Source organism: Sprattus sprattus (assembly GCF_963457725.1).
Source record: "Sprattus sprattus genome assembly, chromosome: 13".
Lineage (NCBI taxonomy): Eukaryota > Metazoa > Chordata > Actinopteri > Clupeiformes > Clupeidae > Sprattus > Sprattus sprattus.
Genome location: NC_137911.1, coordinates 25596627 through 25616895, shown reverse-complemented (window position 1 = coordinate 25616895; position 20269 = coordinate 25596627). Strand labels below are relative to the sequence as shown.

The 20269-nt window shown below is 49.5% G+C and overlaps 2 protein-coding genes across 2 annotated transcripts in view; both read right to left on the bottom strand.

The window, feature by feature from the left end:
* Nucleotides 1-1140: 1140 nt before the first annotated feature.
* gpr68 (G protein-coupled receptor 68) lies at nucleotides 1141-2232 on the bottom strand (the record flags this gene model as incomplete). The annotated part of the gene is made up of 1 exon (XM_080850255.1): nucleotides 1141-2232. The coding sequence occupies one exon, from the start codon at nucleotides 2230-2232 to the stop codon at nucleotides 1141-1143; it is 1092 nt and encodes a 363-aa protein (XP_080706381.1).
* A 5507-nt stretch (nucleotides 2233-7739) lies between these two features.
* The window catches only part of ccdc88c (coiled-coil domain containing 88C), a gene marked incomplete at its 5' end in the record, with an annotated part of 64019 nt that continues 51489 nt past the window's right edge, over nucleotides 7740-20269 (bottom strand). Inside the window, 9 exon segments of the mRNA XM_080850254.1 lie at nucleotides 7740-8879; nucleotides 8910-9570; nucleotides 11352-11581; nucleotides 12310-12378; nucleotides 12591-12665; nucleotides 14305-14514; nucleotides 18929-19206; nucleotides 19377-19466; nucleotides 20233-20269. The exon segment at nucleotides 20233-20269 is cut by the window's right edge and continues 109 nt beyond it. Coding sequence (XP_080706380.1) covers nucleotides 8494-8879; nucleotides 8910-9570; nucleotides 11352-11581; nucleotides 12310-12378; nucleotides 12591-12665; nucleotides 14305-14514; nucleotides 18929-19206; nucleotides 19377-19466; nucleotides 20233-20269 — 2036 coding nt within the window. The 3' untranslated portion in view covers nucleotides 7740-8493.

Below are 20269 nucleotides of genomic sequence, written 5' to 3'. Positions count from 1 at the left end.
GCACAGCATCTTGTGAGTCATAACTCCATGTGAACTCCTCTGATGACGCATGCTAACACCTACATGCTAGTATCTAGCTTGACAGTCATCCAGTCAGTGGACAGTTGGTGTTTTTACCCATGGGGATACAGGTAACATTCTTCACATTCCCATCTCGTCTTCCTCCAAATTCCTCCTCCTGCTTTACGAACACTTCACGGTACTCCTTTTGAACATGGCCTTCCGAAAACTTCCAGGAAATTCCTGACTCTCCCATCTCCCCTTTTATTTTTCCCCCCAGATTTTCCCAGGCTAAGTAAATTGCAACGGGAAGTCTTCAAGGTTACAATACCCATCTGGGGATCTCTGAGTCTGAACCTGATCTACAACCCTTCACGCCAAACCTAGCTTATTTATTGGAATTTGTTCCCCTTCACCCCAGTCTCCCCCCTTTCAAAGCAGGCAATTTTCAGAGAGGGATTCTTCAAAATTACTGGAAGCACATCTCTAGGGTTGTGCTCTCCACAACCCCTAAAAAATGTCAGTTTCTTATGGAGCCTGGGGACTTAGTAATGTTCCAAAACAGTAAGAGGACAGAATGGACACTGAAATACTGCCAGTCATCGGATCACAGGACACTTAGATAGCATGTTGGGCCTAGTCTCACGGAGACAAATGGATATCACAATGTACGCTAGGAGACAAGCATGGGTGAATTTGAGCTAAATGGAGTTGAGAGCAGTAGTGTGTATTGTCCTTTTGAAACATCTAAACCAAAGATTCTAGAGTGCTTCGCGCTTCCCTGAGTGATACAGTCATCAAGATGAAGGCAGGTTCAAGGACACTGTCCTGCTCTTCAATTCAATGCTAAAATTGAAAGGAGTTGTCTCCAAACTGTGTGCTTTCATGTCACCGCGCCAAAGACTGACCCCCGCGAGACTACGCTGAAACAGGTTAGGTGGTGGCTATGCCCCCCTAAGATCCCTCAGAGTGCAAAGACACACACATTAAGTTCAGTTTCAAATAGATCTTTAACATAGCTTTAACATGGACAAAGTCAAGTTTTATATGTGTTAAACAAATACATACATAATCTGTAACAGACACAAAAAACATTTCCTGGGCCATCCCACTGGGGATGAGCTGAACATGTTTGTCTCCTTATACATCCTGACTGGTTTTCATTGGCTGTAACAACGTGACCATGGCAGCACCAGTTCTGCTGTCACTGGCAGTAGCCACCTCATTGGATTGTGTGGCAGTGGCCGCCAGGCGACCAGTGATGGCCATGCCCTTGTCTTTGGGGCGTCTGCGACAGCACGCGGCCTTGGCACACACCTGCTGTGCCTCCTGGATGCCGCGCTGGGCGCTCTCGCTCACAAAGCAGTACAGCGCCGGGTCGGCCACGCAGTTGAAGCTGGTGAGCAGGAGCGAGAAGTGGTAGTAGTTGAAGACCTTCTCTATGAAGCCGCAGCTCCTCTCCAGCATGGTCCGCGCCAGGAGGAACACGTGGTACGGCGAGAAGCACACCAGGAAGATGAGGATGGTGCTGGTCACCAGGTGCTTGATGCGCGTCTTCTGCGCCGTCTGCGTGCCGGCGCTCTTGTTCACCGCGCGCAGGACGCGGAAATACGACACGGACAAGATGAAGAGCGGGAAAAGAAAGCCCACGTAGAAGCGGTAATAGTTCACCGGGTATTCCCAGGGCTTCATCGGGTAGTGCTCGAAGCACACCCTCTGGTTCATTCTGTCCACGCTTAGCACCCTGTGGCTGAAGAAGATGGTCCCCACCGCCAGCTCCTTGAGCCAGATGAAGGCGCTGACCAGAGTGGCTGCCTTCATGGTGCGGAAGGCGGTGAAGCGGAAAGGGTAAACCACGGCCAGGTAGCGGTCGATGGAGATGCAGCAGAGGAAACCGATGGAGATGTAGATGTTCTCGTAGAGCAGGACGCCACACAGCTGGCACAGCCACTCATGGTGGCGCCAGTCGTCCCCCAGGAAGATGTACTGCAGCCACATGGGCAGCGAGGCCAGGTAGAGCAGGTCGGAGACGGTGAGGTTCAGCAGGTAGACCCCCAGCTCGTTCCGCGCCCTGAGCTGCAGCCAGGCGTGGTAGAGGGAGAAGAGGTTGGCGGGGAGGCCCACAAACAGGATGAGAATGTACGCTCCGGCGAAGAGGTACTGGTGGATCTCATGATCGATGGTGCAGTTGATGAGCTCTGGGTTGATGGGCTCTGAATCGTTAGTGGACATGGCAACCTCATGGCCGTGGACACCGCTCAGAAAACCAGGGTGCCGGGAACGGAATCATTTGTCGAGGGATTGGTCACAGCAGCCATCCCATGGTGGTCTATAAATAAGAGAAGATACAATTTAAAGTAATTTCATATTGGATTGCTTAATCAAATACTTTTGTAAACGTTGTGGGTCAGGTCAGCTCAGGGCAATTTAGCGAGTTCAATTTAGTCTCTAAACTCTCTTTACACAGTTAAAAATACATAGCCGTCAGCTCACACACCCTGACCAGAAACAACTTAGTGTGCCTCTGTTCAGTTATAAGCACAGAGCACTAAGTGTGAAGTACGTTAAAAAATAAAGATACTGCAGGGTAACGTGACCAATAACATTTAATATTCTTCACGTAATTACCCCTTTATAGGTTCCTACAAACATGGAAGAATACAATGATGTGTGAATAACATTCTTTCGCAGAACAGAGAGCACTGAAAGGTACTTAGAAACAGAGGGCACTGAAAGGAACTAAGAAACAGAGGGCACTGAAAGGAACTAAGAAACAGAGGGCACTGAAAGGTTACAAGAAACAGGAATACAAAAAAGGGGAAGAAAATGCAAAACCATCACAATCCCCTGACTCTACAAGCATGACATCCCCATCCCCATCCCCATCTCCGACCTCTGCTTTCTCTGTGTTTACTCAGTGGGCACCAATTACTGAAACCCTCCTGAGCGCATTATGACTCGTTTCAGCAGGGGAGAACGAGGAAAGGACAGAGAGTGTATGTAAACTGGGAACGGGGGTGGGGGCAATGTTGTCCAGTGTCTGTCCCTGACTGACCTTGTCTGTCACCAGACGGGAACTGAGAGTAATGTCGGTTGAACCAGACTCAGCCATATATAGGACACGACTTCTGCCGTTTTTCATGTCTCTTTTAGTCTGGTAGTGAGTGTTTGCACAATACTAATTGTGGGGGCTTTAGTTTCTACTGATGGACTGTAGTCATTTAATGACACTTCTGTGGTCGAGGATATGGATAAGGTGTGAAGGTAGTTCACAAGATGTATTTTCCCACTCAGTGATAATTTCCACCATAACAAAAACCAAACATGAACAAGAGCTGAACAATATGACACAATAAAAGGAAACATCTTATTCTGGACATCTCAATCTCATGATCGTTCTGGGTATGCTCCACGTGTTTTTACCCCTGTTGAGGTACGAGTTGACCATAAATGCAATGCCTTGCCCATACTTTAAACTTGGCCCAGTCATGAACTTAGATTTCATGATCAGCTCTTGAAAGTGCCTGTAGCTAAAGCTGCAATTTACTACATTCCACCAGAGTTATGTGGCAGATTTGAGTTGTTGAGTGATCACTGTGTATCTGAGTGATGTCTTTAGTTCACTGGAGTGGCCGGCTAAGGCATGACTAGATGATTAGAGGGGGGGGTGGGGGGGGGGGGGGGGGGCGACCTTGCAGCCTGCATGGATCTCTGGGAAATGTGCCATGATTCATCATTAGTACTATGAGACAGCACAGAGACAGGCTGGTTCATCTGAGCAGCACCATTTAATCAAAGTGCCTGGAGGAGTATAAAGTATGCACTCACACAGGCTGTTCAGCACACGCCCACACATGCTTCTTAGTCTCGTCCTCCCTTAAATCACTTCTTCACCTGGAAACCTCCGCATGGCCACAACCGATATGAATCAGTTCCTGCGGAATTTGTGGAACTGTTCCTGTGACGGCTTGGTCTTATATTAAAGACCATCAAGTCTGGATGACAACTATGTTGATGAGGTAATGCGAAAAAAGGTAATGAGGTTATTCGAAACATTTCCTTTTTTTCTGAAAAGAAAATCCACAGAGTGGATTTCACGTTTATAAGTGCAAATCTATCGTGTCATCCCATGTCATGGAAACTTCTGTGTTTTTGTTTTTAGCGGGCGTTACAAAAGCCCTCACATAGCCTGCATCTGAGCAAGAACATCTTGGCCGTCAAGATAAAAATCATAATCCACATCCTCGGTCGCGCTTTAACCAGTCACAAAGCTCGTCACATAAACATCTGTCAACAACCGAGGCTATTTTAATCATATGAAACGTCGCCCAAACGGCCAGCGTCCAGTCTGAAACACCTGCTGGTGATAAAATAAGCGATGGATGATGGATGGCTATAATAGTGTCTGGGGTTTTCTACGAAAGGCCATAGACTCCCGCAGGACCAACATAGCCTAATCAACACAGCAGGAGATGAGAAATCGTGATATGAGAGTGCCAATGACAAACAACCTCTCTGGTTTGGCCATAAATGTAATATCGAGTAGCGGCTGAGAGCAATATTCAGTGAAATATCTCCTCAATTTGCCCACCCTTAAAGTTGCACTTATGACTAATGGCAACTAATGATTCTCCTCTCCAACAGCATCAACAAAGCAAGAAAGCCATCATCAATATTTGTTTCAATCTCCGCAGGCGAGATAGTTTTCAGCAACACCATCCCCCTGTATCAAAACAGATATTTTCCTACTCGAGTCGCATTATTTTTTTAATCGTTGTACACCTTGTGACTGCTATACACACAGTATTACCTTAAAGCCAATATAATAAGTCATGCTATGGTGTCTGTGGCTTAGTAAAGATGATACTCTTGGCTATGGTAGATCAAGAAAGCATGATCTGGAGGTCGATCTGCATTTTTCCTATCAAAGTGAAGTCTTCATTATATGCTACGGTCTGAATAATTAGTCATACATAATGTAGTGGGATCAGCTTGGCAATATTTCAACCCATCAGTCAACACCTAATTAACTCAGCTTGTCTTGGTTAGTTCATAATAAAGGGCGGTGAGCCAAATTCACTTTGTTAGAAGACCAAGCTCGCGACCACTGGCGCGAAAGCAATAAGTGACATGGGCACACTAATGCGGTTCCTTCAGGGCATACCATGGTGGGAAAGCCATCATTAAGATACCACAGGCCGCCTTGCAGAGGAAGACAAATAGGCCAACATCACTATTACCCAATGTCTAATGGAACTTGCCATAAACTCAGGTGGGAATCTATGAATGTATATAGACTCAAGATAAAATGGATCTCACAAACGATTCATGGAAAGCATTGATGACATTAGATTTAATACGGGAAAAGGTAAAAATACGGAAATATGAAAAGGCAGAAAACCTGGTAACAATAGAACTTATAAAATGACATTCAGACATTCCACAGATGATTTGGTTTCCACGTCAGGGTCATGGAAAGGCGAGGAAACAACGAATGAACATCAGACCCCTCTTAGCAGTATTGACACAGGTCGAACACTATATGATGGACGCACGCACCCGAGGCTCGGGGTTACTTTGGCAGGAGCCGTTTATAATTAACTTCTAAATAATTCATTGCCAAACGATCTCGTAGGCTATGTGATGGATACTAACAGACAGCTTTGTTGTTGCAACAAAACCTGCCGTAACCTATTAGTTGCCACATATTAAGACGTCGTGATCATTTAAAGCAACAACCAGAACGCGAGTTAAGGACCATAGCATCCTACAGGTGCATTAAGCGAGTAGATGCATATACGGAATTCTGATAAAACGAGTATGAAAACTGACGAGACATGACATTCATGATGACACGAGAAAATGCAACCTAGATTACAGTGGTGGCATTCAAATGTGCCTACATATTCACAAGCAGAGCGACAGAAATACAAACACCCCATTGACCCAAACGGAAAGAACTTACGTTATCTTTTTTTTATCCCCCGTCGTTTAAGCCAGTCTTGGTGATTTGAAACCCAGCACAATCGCACCACTGCTGCCTGCAAAGTGGAGAACTAAAGCGCACTGAAGAGTATCCCACGCTACTGTTGAGGTCCTAACGCAGCACGGCCACCGATCATTCGAGCAATTGGAACGGGCGAACTGATGGGGAAAATACTTTCTACAGAAACCTTATACTTCCAATAGATCCGCCTTGCATTCAGAGTTGCGCACTGATGACCTCAGTTGCGCAGCCCACCTCTTCCTTCTTTCACCGTCTGCACGTGCGTGTTCGGTAAACCCGAATATTGCACGTGGACGCGCCACAAGTTATTTTCTAGAGCCACTTACAAAACACAAATATGAGAGTCAATTTAAAAAAATCTTTATTACAAAGTGTTGAACTTTTTTGGACATCAGCTTTCTTTTTTTTTTCTACATAACACCGACAGAAAACAAAATCACTTTCATTACTTAAAAAGACGTTTTCATTTAGAACGTGTTTAAAGGGCATGAACACAGGCACACGGAAGTGTAGGGGAGAGAGTCTGCAGTAGTGTTTAAAAACGCAACTCATGTAGGCGGCTCCAAGCCATACAGTAGCTCTGCACAGGTGAAAAAGTGGCCAGCACTCAGGCACATTCACTCTCTCGATCGCTCACTCCCTTACACTCGCTCTCTCTCACTCACTCACACACAGACACAGACACACACAGACACACACACACACACACACACACACACACACACACACACACACACACACCATCTGAGAGATGAAGGTACACCAGAAGATGTGATGCACTCCTTGGTGCAATCTAAACCATTAAGCAATTCTCATACACTTCAATGTACTAGCTCACTAGCGAGGTCATACATGTGTCTCCCCTGACAAGCCGCCTCCCTCCCTCCACCACCTCCCATGAAGCTGGGGAACCAAAGAGGAATATTGGGTGATGTGCCACCAGTGACCAACTCCATTCTTGCATTCAGGTAATGCGATCAATAATGTAGCAGTTCATAGTCAGGGCTGGTATCAGTTAAAAACGGGCATTAAAAGACCTGGGTGCTCAAGTAGATAGCAGTGAATGTGTGTGTGTGTGTGTGTGTGTGTCTGTGGCTGATCTCACTGCGAGTCCATGGGCACTGTGCTGGTTATGCACTCCACATACCAGTCTCGTGTGAAGGTGTGCTCTCCACAATTCACCTGTTCAAATGCACTCCTGCCTTATACAGCTACATAACAGTGGGGTTAAACAAAACAAAACAAAACAAAAAACAAAACAAAACAACAACAACAAACACTCTCACACAAGAAACACACACTCACACTTCAAATCGTTTTTGGGCAAAGTGAGACAGTAATAAATAAAAGCTAGTCTTACTGCTTTATCAGAAATGCATTGCAGTGTTAACACAAACAAAAATCCTCTAAAGTCAACACTATGATGATCAACACACACAAGTCTTAACATCAGGCTATTATTGCCATTTTCCATTCTACACATTTCTTATGTAATTACATGCGAGTCCAGTGTGCAGAACACCCGTTCGCTCTCACCGGCGAACGATCCCACTGGTGCATTGTGGGAAACATTTACATGGGTGCACAAAACTGGTCGTTCTTAATTTGAGTCAGTCAACCGTCCTCCCCTTGGTTCCCGAACCAGTCTTAGTCTTAAAACCTTCACCTCAGAGAGGGTTATCTGCCTTCCTCTGTCTCTCCCAACATCAACTTGTTCCTCCACCATGGCCTCTCGGGGCCTCTGCCTAAGTGTGCTTTAATATCTAAGTCCATCCCTATTCTCGCGTGTGTGGTAACTGTTACGGGGGTCACCACACAATATTTTGGGGAAAAACAGCGAGAGAGCCAGAAGGAGGGGGAGAGAGAGAGAGAGAAAGAAAGAAAGAGAGAGAGAGAGACAGAGTCCGAAGGGGGGGGACCATTTCCAGTAATCTCTTCCAGTGATGGACTAGCACTGTCCTTGCCTCTCTAAAGATGGAGGCTGTAATTACAGTCATTTAGGGCCAGGGAGTGGTCCTTCTCTCCTTACCCTCGCTGTTTTGTTTTCGACGCGCAAGAATAGAACTTGGATTGGGCAAGCGTGCTGTCCACAGGCGAGCAGCGGAAATCAATGGTGACCAGCGCTCAGGAAAGAGAACGGGGAGAGAAAAAATAATAAAAAAAATACATTCCTTGTTTTCTAGTGCCTTTGCGGGTCTCTGCAGAGCCTGTCAATGTCCTGCTGTGCATAATAGTAGCTCAACGGTGGCGCTGAAGCCAGACTGGGATTCTGTGTCCTGTCAAGTGACCTGGACACGGGTCAGTCATATGGAGATCTGGGGAGGTGGCATGAAGATAAGGGCTCATACCTGCTCAGTTTTTTATTTTTTATTCACACTTTTTTGTGAACATGTTCGCCATTGAGGTGTATCAAAAGAGTCCTACACCTTCATGTTTCTGATTTGTGGTTATGTTACAGAGTTGGGTTGTTTCGGCCATGTTGTGGTTTAGACACAGCCGTACTCATACCACACAGTCTGAGGGTCGTCGCTGGGGTCAGGAGAGGCAGGGGTGCTCTTCGGCCTCTCCTCAGTGACGCCGTTCACTACTCCTCCACCACCTTCTCCTCCTCCTCCTGACGGTCCTCCCAACTCTCCCTTCTTGAGCAGAGGTGACTCAGCCTGCCGTGCCTCCCCCCGGTTGCGACGCTCCTCCCCCATCTCCTCCTCCGTCTCCTCCAATCGCAGGGCCGAGACTGCCCGCACCGGCGTCACCATGGCGACCTCGCCCCGGTGATGGTGGTGGTTGGCGTTGTGCTGGCGCTGAGCAGTGGAGCGGCCAGCCTGCCCGCCAGGGGTTCTGGGTGTACCTCCACTAACTCCTCCACCTCCTCCTCCTCCTGCTCCTCCTCCACCACCACCACCGCCAGTTCTCCCGCCCCCGCCCATTGTGTGCCGCTCAGGCTGCAGGGAGAGGGAGGACGAGTGGTGCTGTGGGGGGGGCAGGCTCAGCTCAGCCCGGGGGGGCGCCACGGACAGCCGCCGCGGGTCAAGATGTCCGGCGTCCCCGAGCTGAGGTGACGATCCAGCCAGACGGGCCGACTGGGGGCGCTCTCGCGCCGCCCCACCACCAGCGCCTCTCCTCAGCACCACTTCTGATTGGTTGGGTGTCGACGACAACGACTGCGACGAATGGTCACCACGGAAACTGTCCGGGCCGTTGGAGCGGAGCAGGTCGGCCGACGCCAGGCTGAAGGTCCGGCTCAGGCTGCTGCTGCCGGTGCCCCCGTTCCCAGCTGTGCCAACGCCACCGCGGGGCAAGGTGCGGGCGCCCGACGAGGCCCCCGAGGTGCGGTTGGGCAGCGTCTGAGAGTGGCTGCCATCGGGAGCTGCTGGCTGGCGGACGCTGGGCTTGACGCTCTGGCCAGGCTTGTGTGGGGCGGCGACGGAGGAGGAGGAACCGGGGGTCTTGACGGTGGGAGTGACGTAGCTGGTGGGCGTCTTGGCACCGTCTCTCAGCGCTGGCGGCCGCGCGGCCCGAGTGAAGTAGTCGTTCATCAGGTCCTCACGACTTCCTGTCTGCACCTGGGGAACAGATGAAGGGGAGGAGGGTCAGACACAAGAAGGAGAGAGAGAGAGAGAGAGAGAGAGAGAGAGAGAGAGAGAGAGAGAGAGAGAGAGAGAGAGGAGAACCCTGGACTAATATGGGGGGCAGATTATGAGACTGAGGCAGAGGTCACGCTCTTGTCTGCAGCAGGTAGAGAGCAGATCACCATAGAGACGTGAAAGGTCAACGTGAAAGGTCATTAACAAGCTGTGGACAAGAGTGGGGGAAAGGTAACAAAAAGAGATCAAATAATGAATCAATATATGAAGAGTTCTTCGTGAGCTGTTTGCACTAGCAGGAGAGGAATGGCAGACAAGGTGACCTAAAGAGAGAGTGCGTGACACACTGAAAGAGTATTGAGGTCAGAGGATACGACGAACACAAACAACAAAAGGAGGAAGGAGCTCATCAGTAGAAGTAAGAAAACAATAAAAAAATAAAAAAGGCGTCTCTGGGAGTCCTTAACTGCCCTGTTCTCTCCCCACCCTCCCCCACTAGAAAACTCATCACAGGGAGAGCAGTATGTTTACTGAGCCCAAAGCTGTAAACACATCCATTACACTCCCAACCAGATTACCCCAACAGCCCCTCAATTACAGGCTCTCAGCAAGCCCTATCAAACGCCTCGCCTCAAACGCATTTATCAAAACCTCATAAATACCTCCATCGATCTGTGCTTTTCCCCCTACGGATGCCTAGAGCTCCACAGAGGAAGGATGTTTGTTTTGGGGTTTTCTTAATTTCATTTTTCTTTGAGCAAAAATGGCCTTTCCCAGACGTAATAAGTACTTTTGGGAAATAAAGGGAATCGATAAATTAGGGGAAAGGATTGGTCAGGCAAGAGTTTTTCTACACAAATGGTGCAATGGTGAGGAAATGACTTAGCAGAAAGAAAATGGTGATAACATGGTCTGTTGCAATGCTTGCGCTGTCACTTTGTCTTAGTGTTGGAGAGGAGGAGAGAGAAGAGAAGGGAAGAGAAGAGAAGAGAAAGGGAAGAGAAAAAAGAGAGAAAAAAAGCCTCACACACTGATGCAGAGGGCTATGAGTCATGGGAGGCACATGCCTCTGCCCTGAGTGTGAAACACTAAATCATACACCATCTCGCTCACACACCACACACACATACACACACCATCTCGCTCACACACCACACACATACACACACCATCTCTCTCACACACACACACACACACACACACACACACACACACACACACACACACACACACCATCTCGCTCACACACCACACACACACACACACACATCTCTCTCACACACACCACACACACACACCATCTCTCTCACACACACACACACACACACACACACTCATGGTTTTGACACTTCTGTTAACCTCCATCAGTCATACGGCTAGTGCCAAGGTTCTTGGTTCAGGGGGGGGGGGGGGGGGGGTTGAGGTGAGGAAACACTTGTGAAGAAGACGGAGGTTGGGGTGAGGCGTTGAGAGAGGGAGCGGCGATAAGAGAACAGAAGAGGGGGAGAGTGGGATGAAGGAATGGAATGGGTGGGGTGGGGGGGACAGACAGTGGATAGTGTGAACAGGAAGGCTGACGTGGAAGGGGAGAGGGGGCGGGCAAAAGAGGTGACCGATAGGAGGGGTTGCAGAGGAAGTCGGTGACGGAGGAGTGGAAAGAGAAGGAGGAGAGAAAGGAGGGCAGGCTGGAAAAAGATGAGAACTACAGACAAGGGACGGGCCTGCCACATCTGCCCACGCTTGCACTTCCCCACCCTTACCGTAGGGGGCGACAGTGTGTTGCTCTCGTACAGGAACTCCTCCAGCGTGACCATCTCGCTGCCGGGGGACCCGGGCCGCTGGCGGGCGGGGCGGGGGCCGGAGCGGTGGCTGAGTTGGTCGTAGGGCAGCGTGGAGCTCCTGGACATGCTCACGGGAATCTCGTGCCCCATAGCCATGGCATCATCGCTGGACAGACTGGCAGAGCGGGGCTGCAGACGCTCCTGGGAACCTGGAGGGGGCGCCAGTGGAGAGACATGATGGTGAAGGACAACTGGCTAAAAGGAAGGAGATGGCTCAATGGCTCGACGGCTCAGGACCAAACCTGAGGAGTGAGAGTTCTCTCCCAGTTCTAACCCACTATTGAAGACGGTTCTGTTACTGTGACTGTAAATCCACAAACACATAGAGAGAACAGAGGACCGGGAGGGCGGTTCCTCAGAGATGGTAGAACCTACAGCATCACTCTCCGACTCAGGTGGTCAAGCTTGGCAGTAGAAGTGCCAAAGTCATGGATTCAGTTCCAAGAACTGATTAGATGCCTTCAGTTTGGAACTAAACTTTGAGGTCTCTGCTAAGGGTTTTTGTAATGATGATGATGTTTGCCTAGGGTGATGAAGCAGTGAACTTCAGCGAGCTTCTTTGATTCCTGACTGAGTGGAATAGTTCTTCTGCTAGACAGGTAGCTATAGTGCACACCATGTTCATGGTTCATGGATAGATACTTAATTGGCGGTAATAAAATCACATTAATTTGTATAGCATATATGTACTGATAAGAAAAAGAGAATATTATATAGAAAGAACAGAGTGAAAGCCAGTGCATGAAATTCACACATACAGAGACACACTTTGTGTGTCTGTGTGTGCATATGTGTACCTCAAAGAGAGAGACACACACACACACACACACACACACACACACACACACACACAGACACACACTACACAAACACACACCTCTGGGAGTGATGGGAGAGTTGCTGCCAGAATGGTTGAGACTGAAGTCAGCGGAACTGGGCCGAAAGCCTGTAAGGAGGGGTGGAGAGAGAGACAGAGATAGAGGGAGGAAGAGAACGCAGGATAAAAGGACAGAGAGAGCGAGAGAGAGGGGGATAGGTAAGGTAACGGGGAGAAGCAGAGAGGCAGACAGGTAAGGCTTTGAGCAGACTACAGCAGAGATGAGGGCTCTCGGGAGGAAAACAGACGTGGAGTGGCATCGATCCAATCGAGTCCCTTACCTGCGTTACCATGGAGACCACCAGCATAGGCGGCGTCGGGGGACAGTAGGCGCAAGTCGTCGTCAGAGTTTAAGCCTGAGAGAGAAGAGAATAGAAGAGACAGAGTATGAGTTGAAGCCTGAGGGAGAGAGAAGAGAAGAGACAGAGAATGAAGATAGAGTAGGGGAAGAATTTAGGGGGCAAACAGCAAAAAAATTGATGGAAAGAGAGTAAGATGGGGAAGAGGGACTGTTTTACTCAAAGCTGGAGAGCCTAAGATGGAGAGAGTAAGATGGAGAGAGAGTAAGACAGGGAAGAGGGACTGTTTTACTCAAAGTGATGAAGAGAGAGTAAGATGGGGACGAGGGACTGTTTTACTCAAAGTGATGGAGAGAGAGTAAGATGGAGAGAGAGTAAAATGGGGAAGAGGGACTGTTTTACTCAAAGTGATGAAGAGAGAGTAAGATGGGGAAGAGGGACTGTTTTACTCAAAGTGATGGAGAGAGAGTAAGATGGGGACGAGGGACTGTTTTACTCAAAGCTGAACAGACATGCATGTAAGTTAGTCCATTCAGAGGACATCTTCATGTCACAGTGTGACGTCCACAGTTCTAGCACACCCTGCTGCCCAAGCACGCCGACGTACCGTTCCCCCATTTTCTCTAAGATATAAAGACTTCCTGTTGTGTCATGTGCTTGAATCACATAACAAATCTATCTACTCACTGACAGAAGCTTCCTTAACACAGACCCTGCACACACACACACACACACACACACACACACACACACACACACACACACACACACACACACACACACACACACACACACACACACACACACACACACACACACACACACACACACACACACACACACACACACACACACACAGAGACACACACACACACACACACACACACACACACACACACACACACAAAGGTGAGATGGGACAACACTCAGATGTTTATAAAACCACTGATCTCAGACCAGCAGAAAGCACCGCATGTCTTTGGGCAGATCTAACACCACTGTCGGAGGCGACAGCCTGCTGCAACATGCTTAAGCCTGAAGCCATGGCTCTCTTCCTGGAAGTGTTTACAGAAATGGTCTGTGTTTGCGGAGGGGAGACATGTTTCTGGGAAGAGTAAATAAACCTTCAATTAGGCTAAGCCGCTGATTATTTCATCGAGCGAAGTTAAATGAGATTTTCCAAGAAGTGGAAAGCTGAGATTGGACCTGGAGGTCACATGTGGGCGGTAGTGTGTTCGTAGACATGTCTGCTGTTCACATGGAACCCCGTTGCAATACAAAATTAAGAGAAGTCAAGGTTTTATTTTGTTGTTAGATATCACTGCATTGACTCCCTGTCTAGACTTCAAAAGATGCATATCACATGTCTGGTAAAAAGACAGGAAGACATGGCATGTGTGTGTGGGCAGGGACTAGAAGACTGAAGACATTTATGGTTTTGTGTTAAGGTGATCATTATCTGAAAAAGTGTGTGTTGCCAAAGTGTCAATCGCCAAGAAGACATATTTATGTGCATGTGTGCAATCCCTTAAAGTGTGTGTGTGTGTGTGTGTGTGTGTGTGTGTGTGTGTGTGTGTGTGTGTGTGTGTGTGTGTGTGTGTGTGTGTGTGTGTGTGTGTGTGTGTGTCCCACAGGCAGTCATTAGTCTAATGGACTGTAGAGACCTCGCCCCTCATGTTTGTCTCTGAGACCTCACCTCTTGGCCTTCTGCTCAGCCTGGGGTCAGAGCCATGGTTGAGGGGGGTGGAGCCATGGTTGATGGGGGTGGAGCTGGTGGGGCCTCCGCCCATCTCCCCGCCCTGCCGGCGCCTGACTGGCAGCTCCTCATGGCCGTTCACGCTCTCATTACTGCCCCCTGGTGTCCGGTACAGGTCCCTGCCCCGCGACAAGGTGCCATCATTGTAAGCTAGAGGAGAAGACGACGAAAAAAGAGAAAATCAGCGACAGACAACAACCCTTCGCTATAAAACGAGGGTAACTGGCACATTCGTCTACACGGGCACGGGGCGGTGCGGCACAGAGACAGCGGGCCTGGAGGGTGGCATGGCGTGGCAGCGGGTACGGATGTTGGGGGGAGAGAGTGGGTTAGAGCTGAGGGGGGCCACACGTGTGGGTTAGTGCAACACAACAGACAACAAACGCATTCAGAGAGACAGCTTTCAGAGAGACAGCGTTCAGAGAGACAGCTTTCAGAGACAGCTTTCAGAGACAGTGATCAGAGAGACAGCTTTCAGAGCGACAGCGTTCAGAGAGACAGCGTTCAGAGAGACAGCTTTCAGAGACAGCTTTCAGAGAGACAGCGTTCAGAGAGACAGCGTTTAGAGAGACAGCGTTCAGAGACAGTGATCAGAGAGACAGCGTTCAGAGACAGTGATCAGAGAGACAGCTTTCAGAGAGACAGCGTTCAGAGAGACAGCGTTCAGAGAGACAGCGATCAGAGAGACAGCTTTGCACGGGAGGCAACAAAAGCAGCCCTCAGATCATGACAGATCAGATAGGATTAGATTCAGTCAATTCAACTGGAAACAATATCAATTCCTCTCAGTATAAAAGGTCTACTGCTGAGAACAGTATGAAGCATCTTCACAATACGTGCAGAAGATAGAGTACTACAAAACAGCTCCACTGGTCCATCGCTAATTACAGATTCCCCAGAAATGGCTAACAATGACAACAATGCATGACCTTATTCAAGCGCGGTTAATGGTCACGTGCGCCTTTTACAATAGCCTGATTGATCAGGAGAAATAAGCTCTAAGCTTTCTCCCAAACTGGCTCCTTTCCCTCAATATTTATGTTATGGTCTCGGACATGGTCCTTAGCAAACACCTTCTCTCTCTGTCGGTGGAGTTACCAGCGGTCCTGCAAATGGGTCTGTTACTGGCTGAGTGGACACACACACACACACACACAGACACACACACACACAGGCCTGCTCTTTCTGGTCTCACAGCACCAGCTCTTGTGTTGACAGAGTCGTGGCCCCGGCCCCCAGCCCCCGAGGGCCGGAGGGGGAATGGTCCAGTTTATGGGCGCTTGGCCCTGGACGTGTCTGCCACTGAAGCATGGTATTGGGCAGTGGTGCGGAGAGGAGAACTGCTACCGCTAAGACTGCTGGGGAAACTGGGGGTGGGGGTGGGGGAGTGTGTAGAGAGGGGATGGATGGAGAGGGGAGGGGAGGAGAGGGGAGGTGAGGGGAGGGGAGGGGAGGTGGCGGTGCTAAGAAACAAATCAATGTCCCTCCATCTTTCATGTTTGTCCTTTTAAGACCAGACGGCTGGGGATGCAGGAAGCACTCTGGTCTGATTAGACAGGACTCAGGAGAGCTTACAGGGTGTCTGTGTGTGTGTCTGTGTGTGTCTGTGTGTGTCTGTGTGTGTCTGTGTGTGTCTGTGTGTGTCTGTGTGTGTCTGTGTGTGTCTGTGTGTGTCTGTGTGTGTCTGTGTGTCTGTGGGTGTGTGTGGGTCGGTGGGTGTGGGTCGGTGGGTGTGGGTGTGTGGGTGGGTGTGTGTGTGTGTGTGGGAGTGTGTGTCTGTGTGGGTAGGTGTGGGTGGGGGGGGTGGGGGGGTGGAGGAGCGAGGGAAAGGAGAGGAATAAGAGAGTGAGAGAGGAGAAAAAGATGAGGGGGGGATGACTGATATGGAGAATAAGATGAGGATGACAGATCGAGAGAGTGGAAGATGGGGAAATGATTCAGTGGGAGTAGCTCTAGACCAACCATGATGGCTCAAAGACATTCCGTCAATTCGCTGCATATAACCTAACCTATTAAGTTCCTCGGTAGCTTTTAAACACCCTTTAATGATTTAATAAGCACCACAATGCAAACCCCAATTGCATGTATGTGCAAGAGAGTATATATATATAGGGATTAGTCTCCGAACTACACGCATACTGTCTGTATAGGCAGCATCCTTTAGAGACTGCATCCTTTCGAGGCTGCTAGCTAGACAGGCAACAGGCTGGAAAAGCAACAAAAACAGCACTGCTCAGAAGAAAGGCACTTTATAAACACAGACACACACACACACACAGACACACACACACACACTCTCTCTCACACGTGTCTGTCTGAGTGCATGGCACTGTGATTAAGTAGCTGGCTCTGGGCGTCCTTCCCCGGCGCGACTGAATGAGATTTCTATTGACTGAGGAGATGAAATGCTTCAAGGAGCCTGCAGCCCGAGACGCCGCCGCTTCTTACGCCTGTCAAAACACACTCCACTGCACTCGACACCTGGGATTCACACACACGGCCAAAAGCACACCTCTGTCGGCTCACACACAGGTAAACACATTGATGTGAGGGGCGCACACAGGTCTAGGCAAAATGGTGAGGAACACACACACACAAACACACACACACCTTAACATGCAGCAGTGAAGAACAAATAAAGACCCACGGACACACAGGGGCATCTTACTGCTCTGATGTACACACACACACACACACCTCCATCCATACAGATCCATCACATAATGCTGTGAGGAGCACACACACACACACACACACTCACACACACACACACACACACACACACACACACACACACACACACACTGCAGTGGCTGACAAACGCATGCCCTGTTTGGGTGAGACGGAAGCAAGCGGGAGAACTAGGGCTGGCTGAGTTACTTACTGCAGACTCTAGTCTGTGGCCAGTCCTGGGGGGGGGGGGGGGCGAGGGGGAGGGACAGGGCCCCTGCTGGGGCTTATAGAACCCAAAAGTTTAGACAGGGCCTTCCAAGGACCTTGCACGCATGTGTGGAGGTGCGTGCACGTGTGTGTGTGTGTGTGTGTGTGTGTGTGTGTGTGTGTGTGTGTGTGTGTGTGTGTGTGTGTGTGTGTGTGTGTGTGTTGGTTGGGGGGGTCTACATATGCCAGAGCTTTATACAACAGTCAGGTTACATTTAGAATCTGTCTGTCTGTCTGCTTCTGTCTGCTTCTGTCTGTGTGTGTGAGTGTCTGTGTGTCTGTGTGTGTCTGTGTGTGCCTGTGTGTGCCTGTGTGTGTCTGTGTGTGCCTGTGTGCCTGTGTGTCTGTGTGCCTGTGTGCCTGTGTGCCTGTGTGTGCCTGTGTGTGCCTGTGTGTGTGTGTGCCTGTGTGTGTGTGTGTGCAAGCGTGGCATTGTTGGTTTTAGGGACATTCTACAGCTGTGTGCCAGGCATTTGTAGGGTTTTCCTCAAACGTGTGAGATGTACTGCTGTGGGACTTCATCTTGTGCTGGCAGAGCACACACACACTGTCTATAATACAGACTATATGGACTCTACTGGCAGAGTGGGGCTGGACTGAAGCAGATAAGAGGTGTTACAGGAGTTAAGTAGTGGGGGAGTCTGTATTGACAGAGGTGAATATGAACATGACTGGTGGTGGTGGTGGTGGTGAAGATGATGATGGTGGTGGTGACGAAGAAGATGATGATGATGTGGGTCAGAACTGTCCAATGGATGAGAGGGCCTCGCTAGACTGGCAGCCCGGGAGGAGGTCCGAGGAGGACCAGAAGCGGAGGCGTCTGTACAGAGTGCGCTGGGAGGAGGTGGGGGTCCGGGGAGGCCGGCTTTTGTCCTGACTCTTGCTCCTGAGGAAGCCGAACCGCGGGGGTGCTAGAGTAGGGCACCAGCGGAGGGGAGCAGAAGGGGTTAATTTGGGCAGAATGAGAGAGAGAGAGAGAGAGAGAGAGAGAGAGAGAGAGAGAGAGAGAGAGAAAGGGATAAATGAGAAAGAAGAAAGAGTTCTATCAGAGAAAAAGGTTAGACAAAATCTTACAAAAAAAAAAGTTGTTCAAAACCTGAAGAGAGAGAATTGGTTATAGGCATGCAACAGATCATTACTCTAGAGTAGAGAAAGATGTACGTTTAAAGGAGGAGGATCAAGATACCCGGTATCGATTAGTTTTAAGAAAGCACAGGCTGAAAAATATGAATGAGGGAAACCATCATCAAGGGGAGATGGGGGGAAATCAGCGTATTGACATACTGCCCCCTGGTGGTCGGATCAAGGGCCTACATGTGCGACAGCTGGAATCCCTACAAAGGACAGAACACCCAATACAGCATCGCAAGGCTCAAGTGTCCATTTCAGTCTCTCAATTTCCCCCCCCCCCCCCCCCCCCCACACACACACACACACACACAGCATCTGTCTGTGCCTCATAGATGAACACGAACACACATGATCATCACACGATCACACAGCAAATGTCGCTCTACCTTTCACACAGTCACACACACACACACACACACACACACACACACACACACACACACACAGTCACACACACACACACACACACAGTCACACACACCCACGGGCATACCTCTGCTGGCGTGAGTGGGCGTGAGGGCAGGGGACTGCACGTGGTTCTCCTCCGGGGAGCGGCTGCCGGCCGAGTCCAGGCTGAGGCGTGACTGGCGCGGGGGCAGCGGGGGCGGGGGCAGGGGTGGGAAGCCGTCGGGGCAGTCGGGCAGCAGGGGAGGGGGCTCTGGCAGAGGGATGTCGGGGGCGCTGCGGACCCGGTCCCGTTCACGAGAGGAGCTCTCCTTCTTGGGCTTAATGAGCTTGGCCAGGGCCTTGGCACCCACCCAATTGTTCCGTCTGAAGATGCACACACGCACACACACACACACACACACACACACACACACACACACACACACACACACAGACACACATTAGGATTGTTTGTTTGTTCCATTGCCAATGAATGTATTGCTTCTCCTCTTGATTATACTGTAGAGTGTAAAACAGTGTGTCATGGATCTCACTTTTTGGGGGCGGGGTCATAAAACTTGTACTGGTCCATGATCTTCTCCTCCAGTTTCTCCTTCTGGCGCCGCAGGGAGTTCAACTTATCACTGGAGGAGGGGAGAGACAGGATCCTGTTATCACTTCATGTCCACACACACACACGCACACACACACACACACACACACACACACACACACACACACACACACACACACACACACACACACACACACACACCGCAGGGAGTTCAACTTATCACTGGAGGGGAGAGCCGGAATCCTGTTATCACGTGATGTCAACACAATCACACATAGAGAATACACACGCAAACATCCTTCCCACATTGTCTCTCTCACACTCACACACACGTGCTTGCGCATGATCGTTCGCACACATGCACACAGACTCTCACGCTGGTGTGCCCCACACACACACACAGCAGGTTCAGACAGGGCATATGACCAGGCGTAATTCGTCTCGCTCTCATTGGGATTGAATGGAGACGAAATTCCGATTCAAAGTTGGCGATTCCTTAACTTTATTCAAATGAGAACCACCCGAGAGCCAATCAGTTCGGCGAGTGTGTGATTTGGAAGCCTACGTTTTTCAGAGGGGTGGGAGTAATCACAAAAATCAAACCAAGATGGCGGAGTCTCAGAAGTCTGTTACTGGGAAATATTTTATGTGAATAACGGTTTCTACATGACTTTTTATACAGTCTAGCTGCTGGCAGCCGGGCACTGCACTGCAACTGAACTCGCTACCTGACAGCCCAACTTGATTTTTCTGACTGAGGCGGATTTTCACCTGCCGATTTTCGCCTGGTCATATGCTATGTCTGAACCTTCAGTCACACTCACACACACACTCACATATACTGCTTCTGCTCCTCGTGGTAGTGCTCCTTGC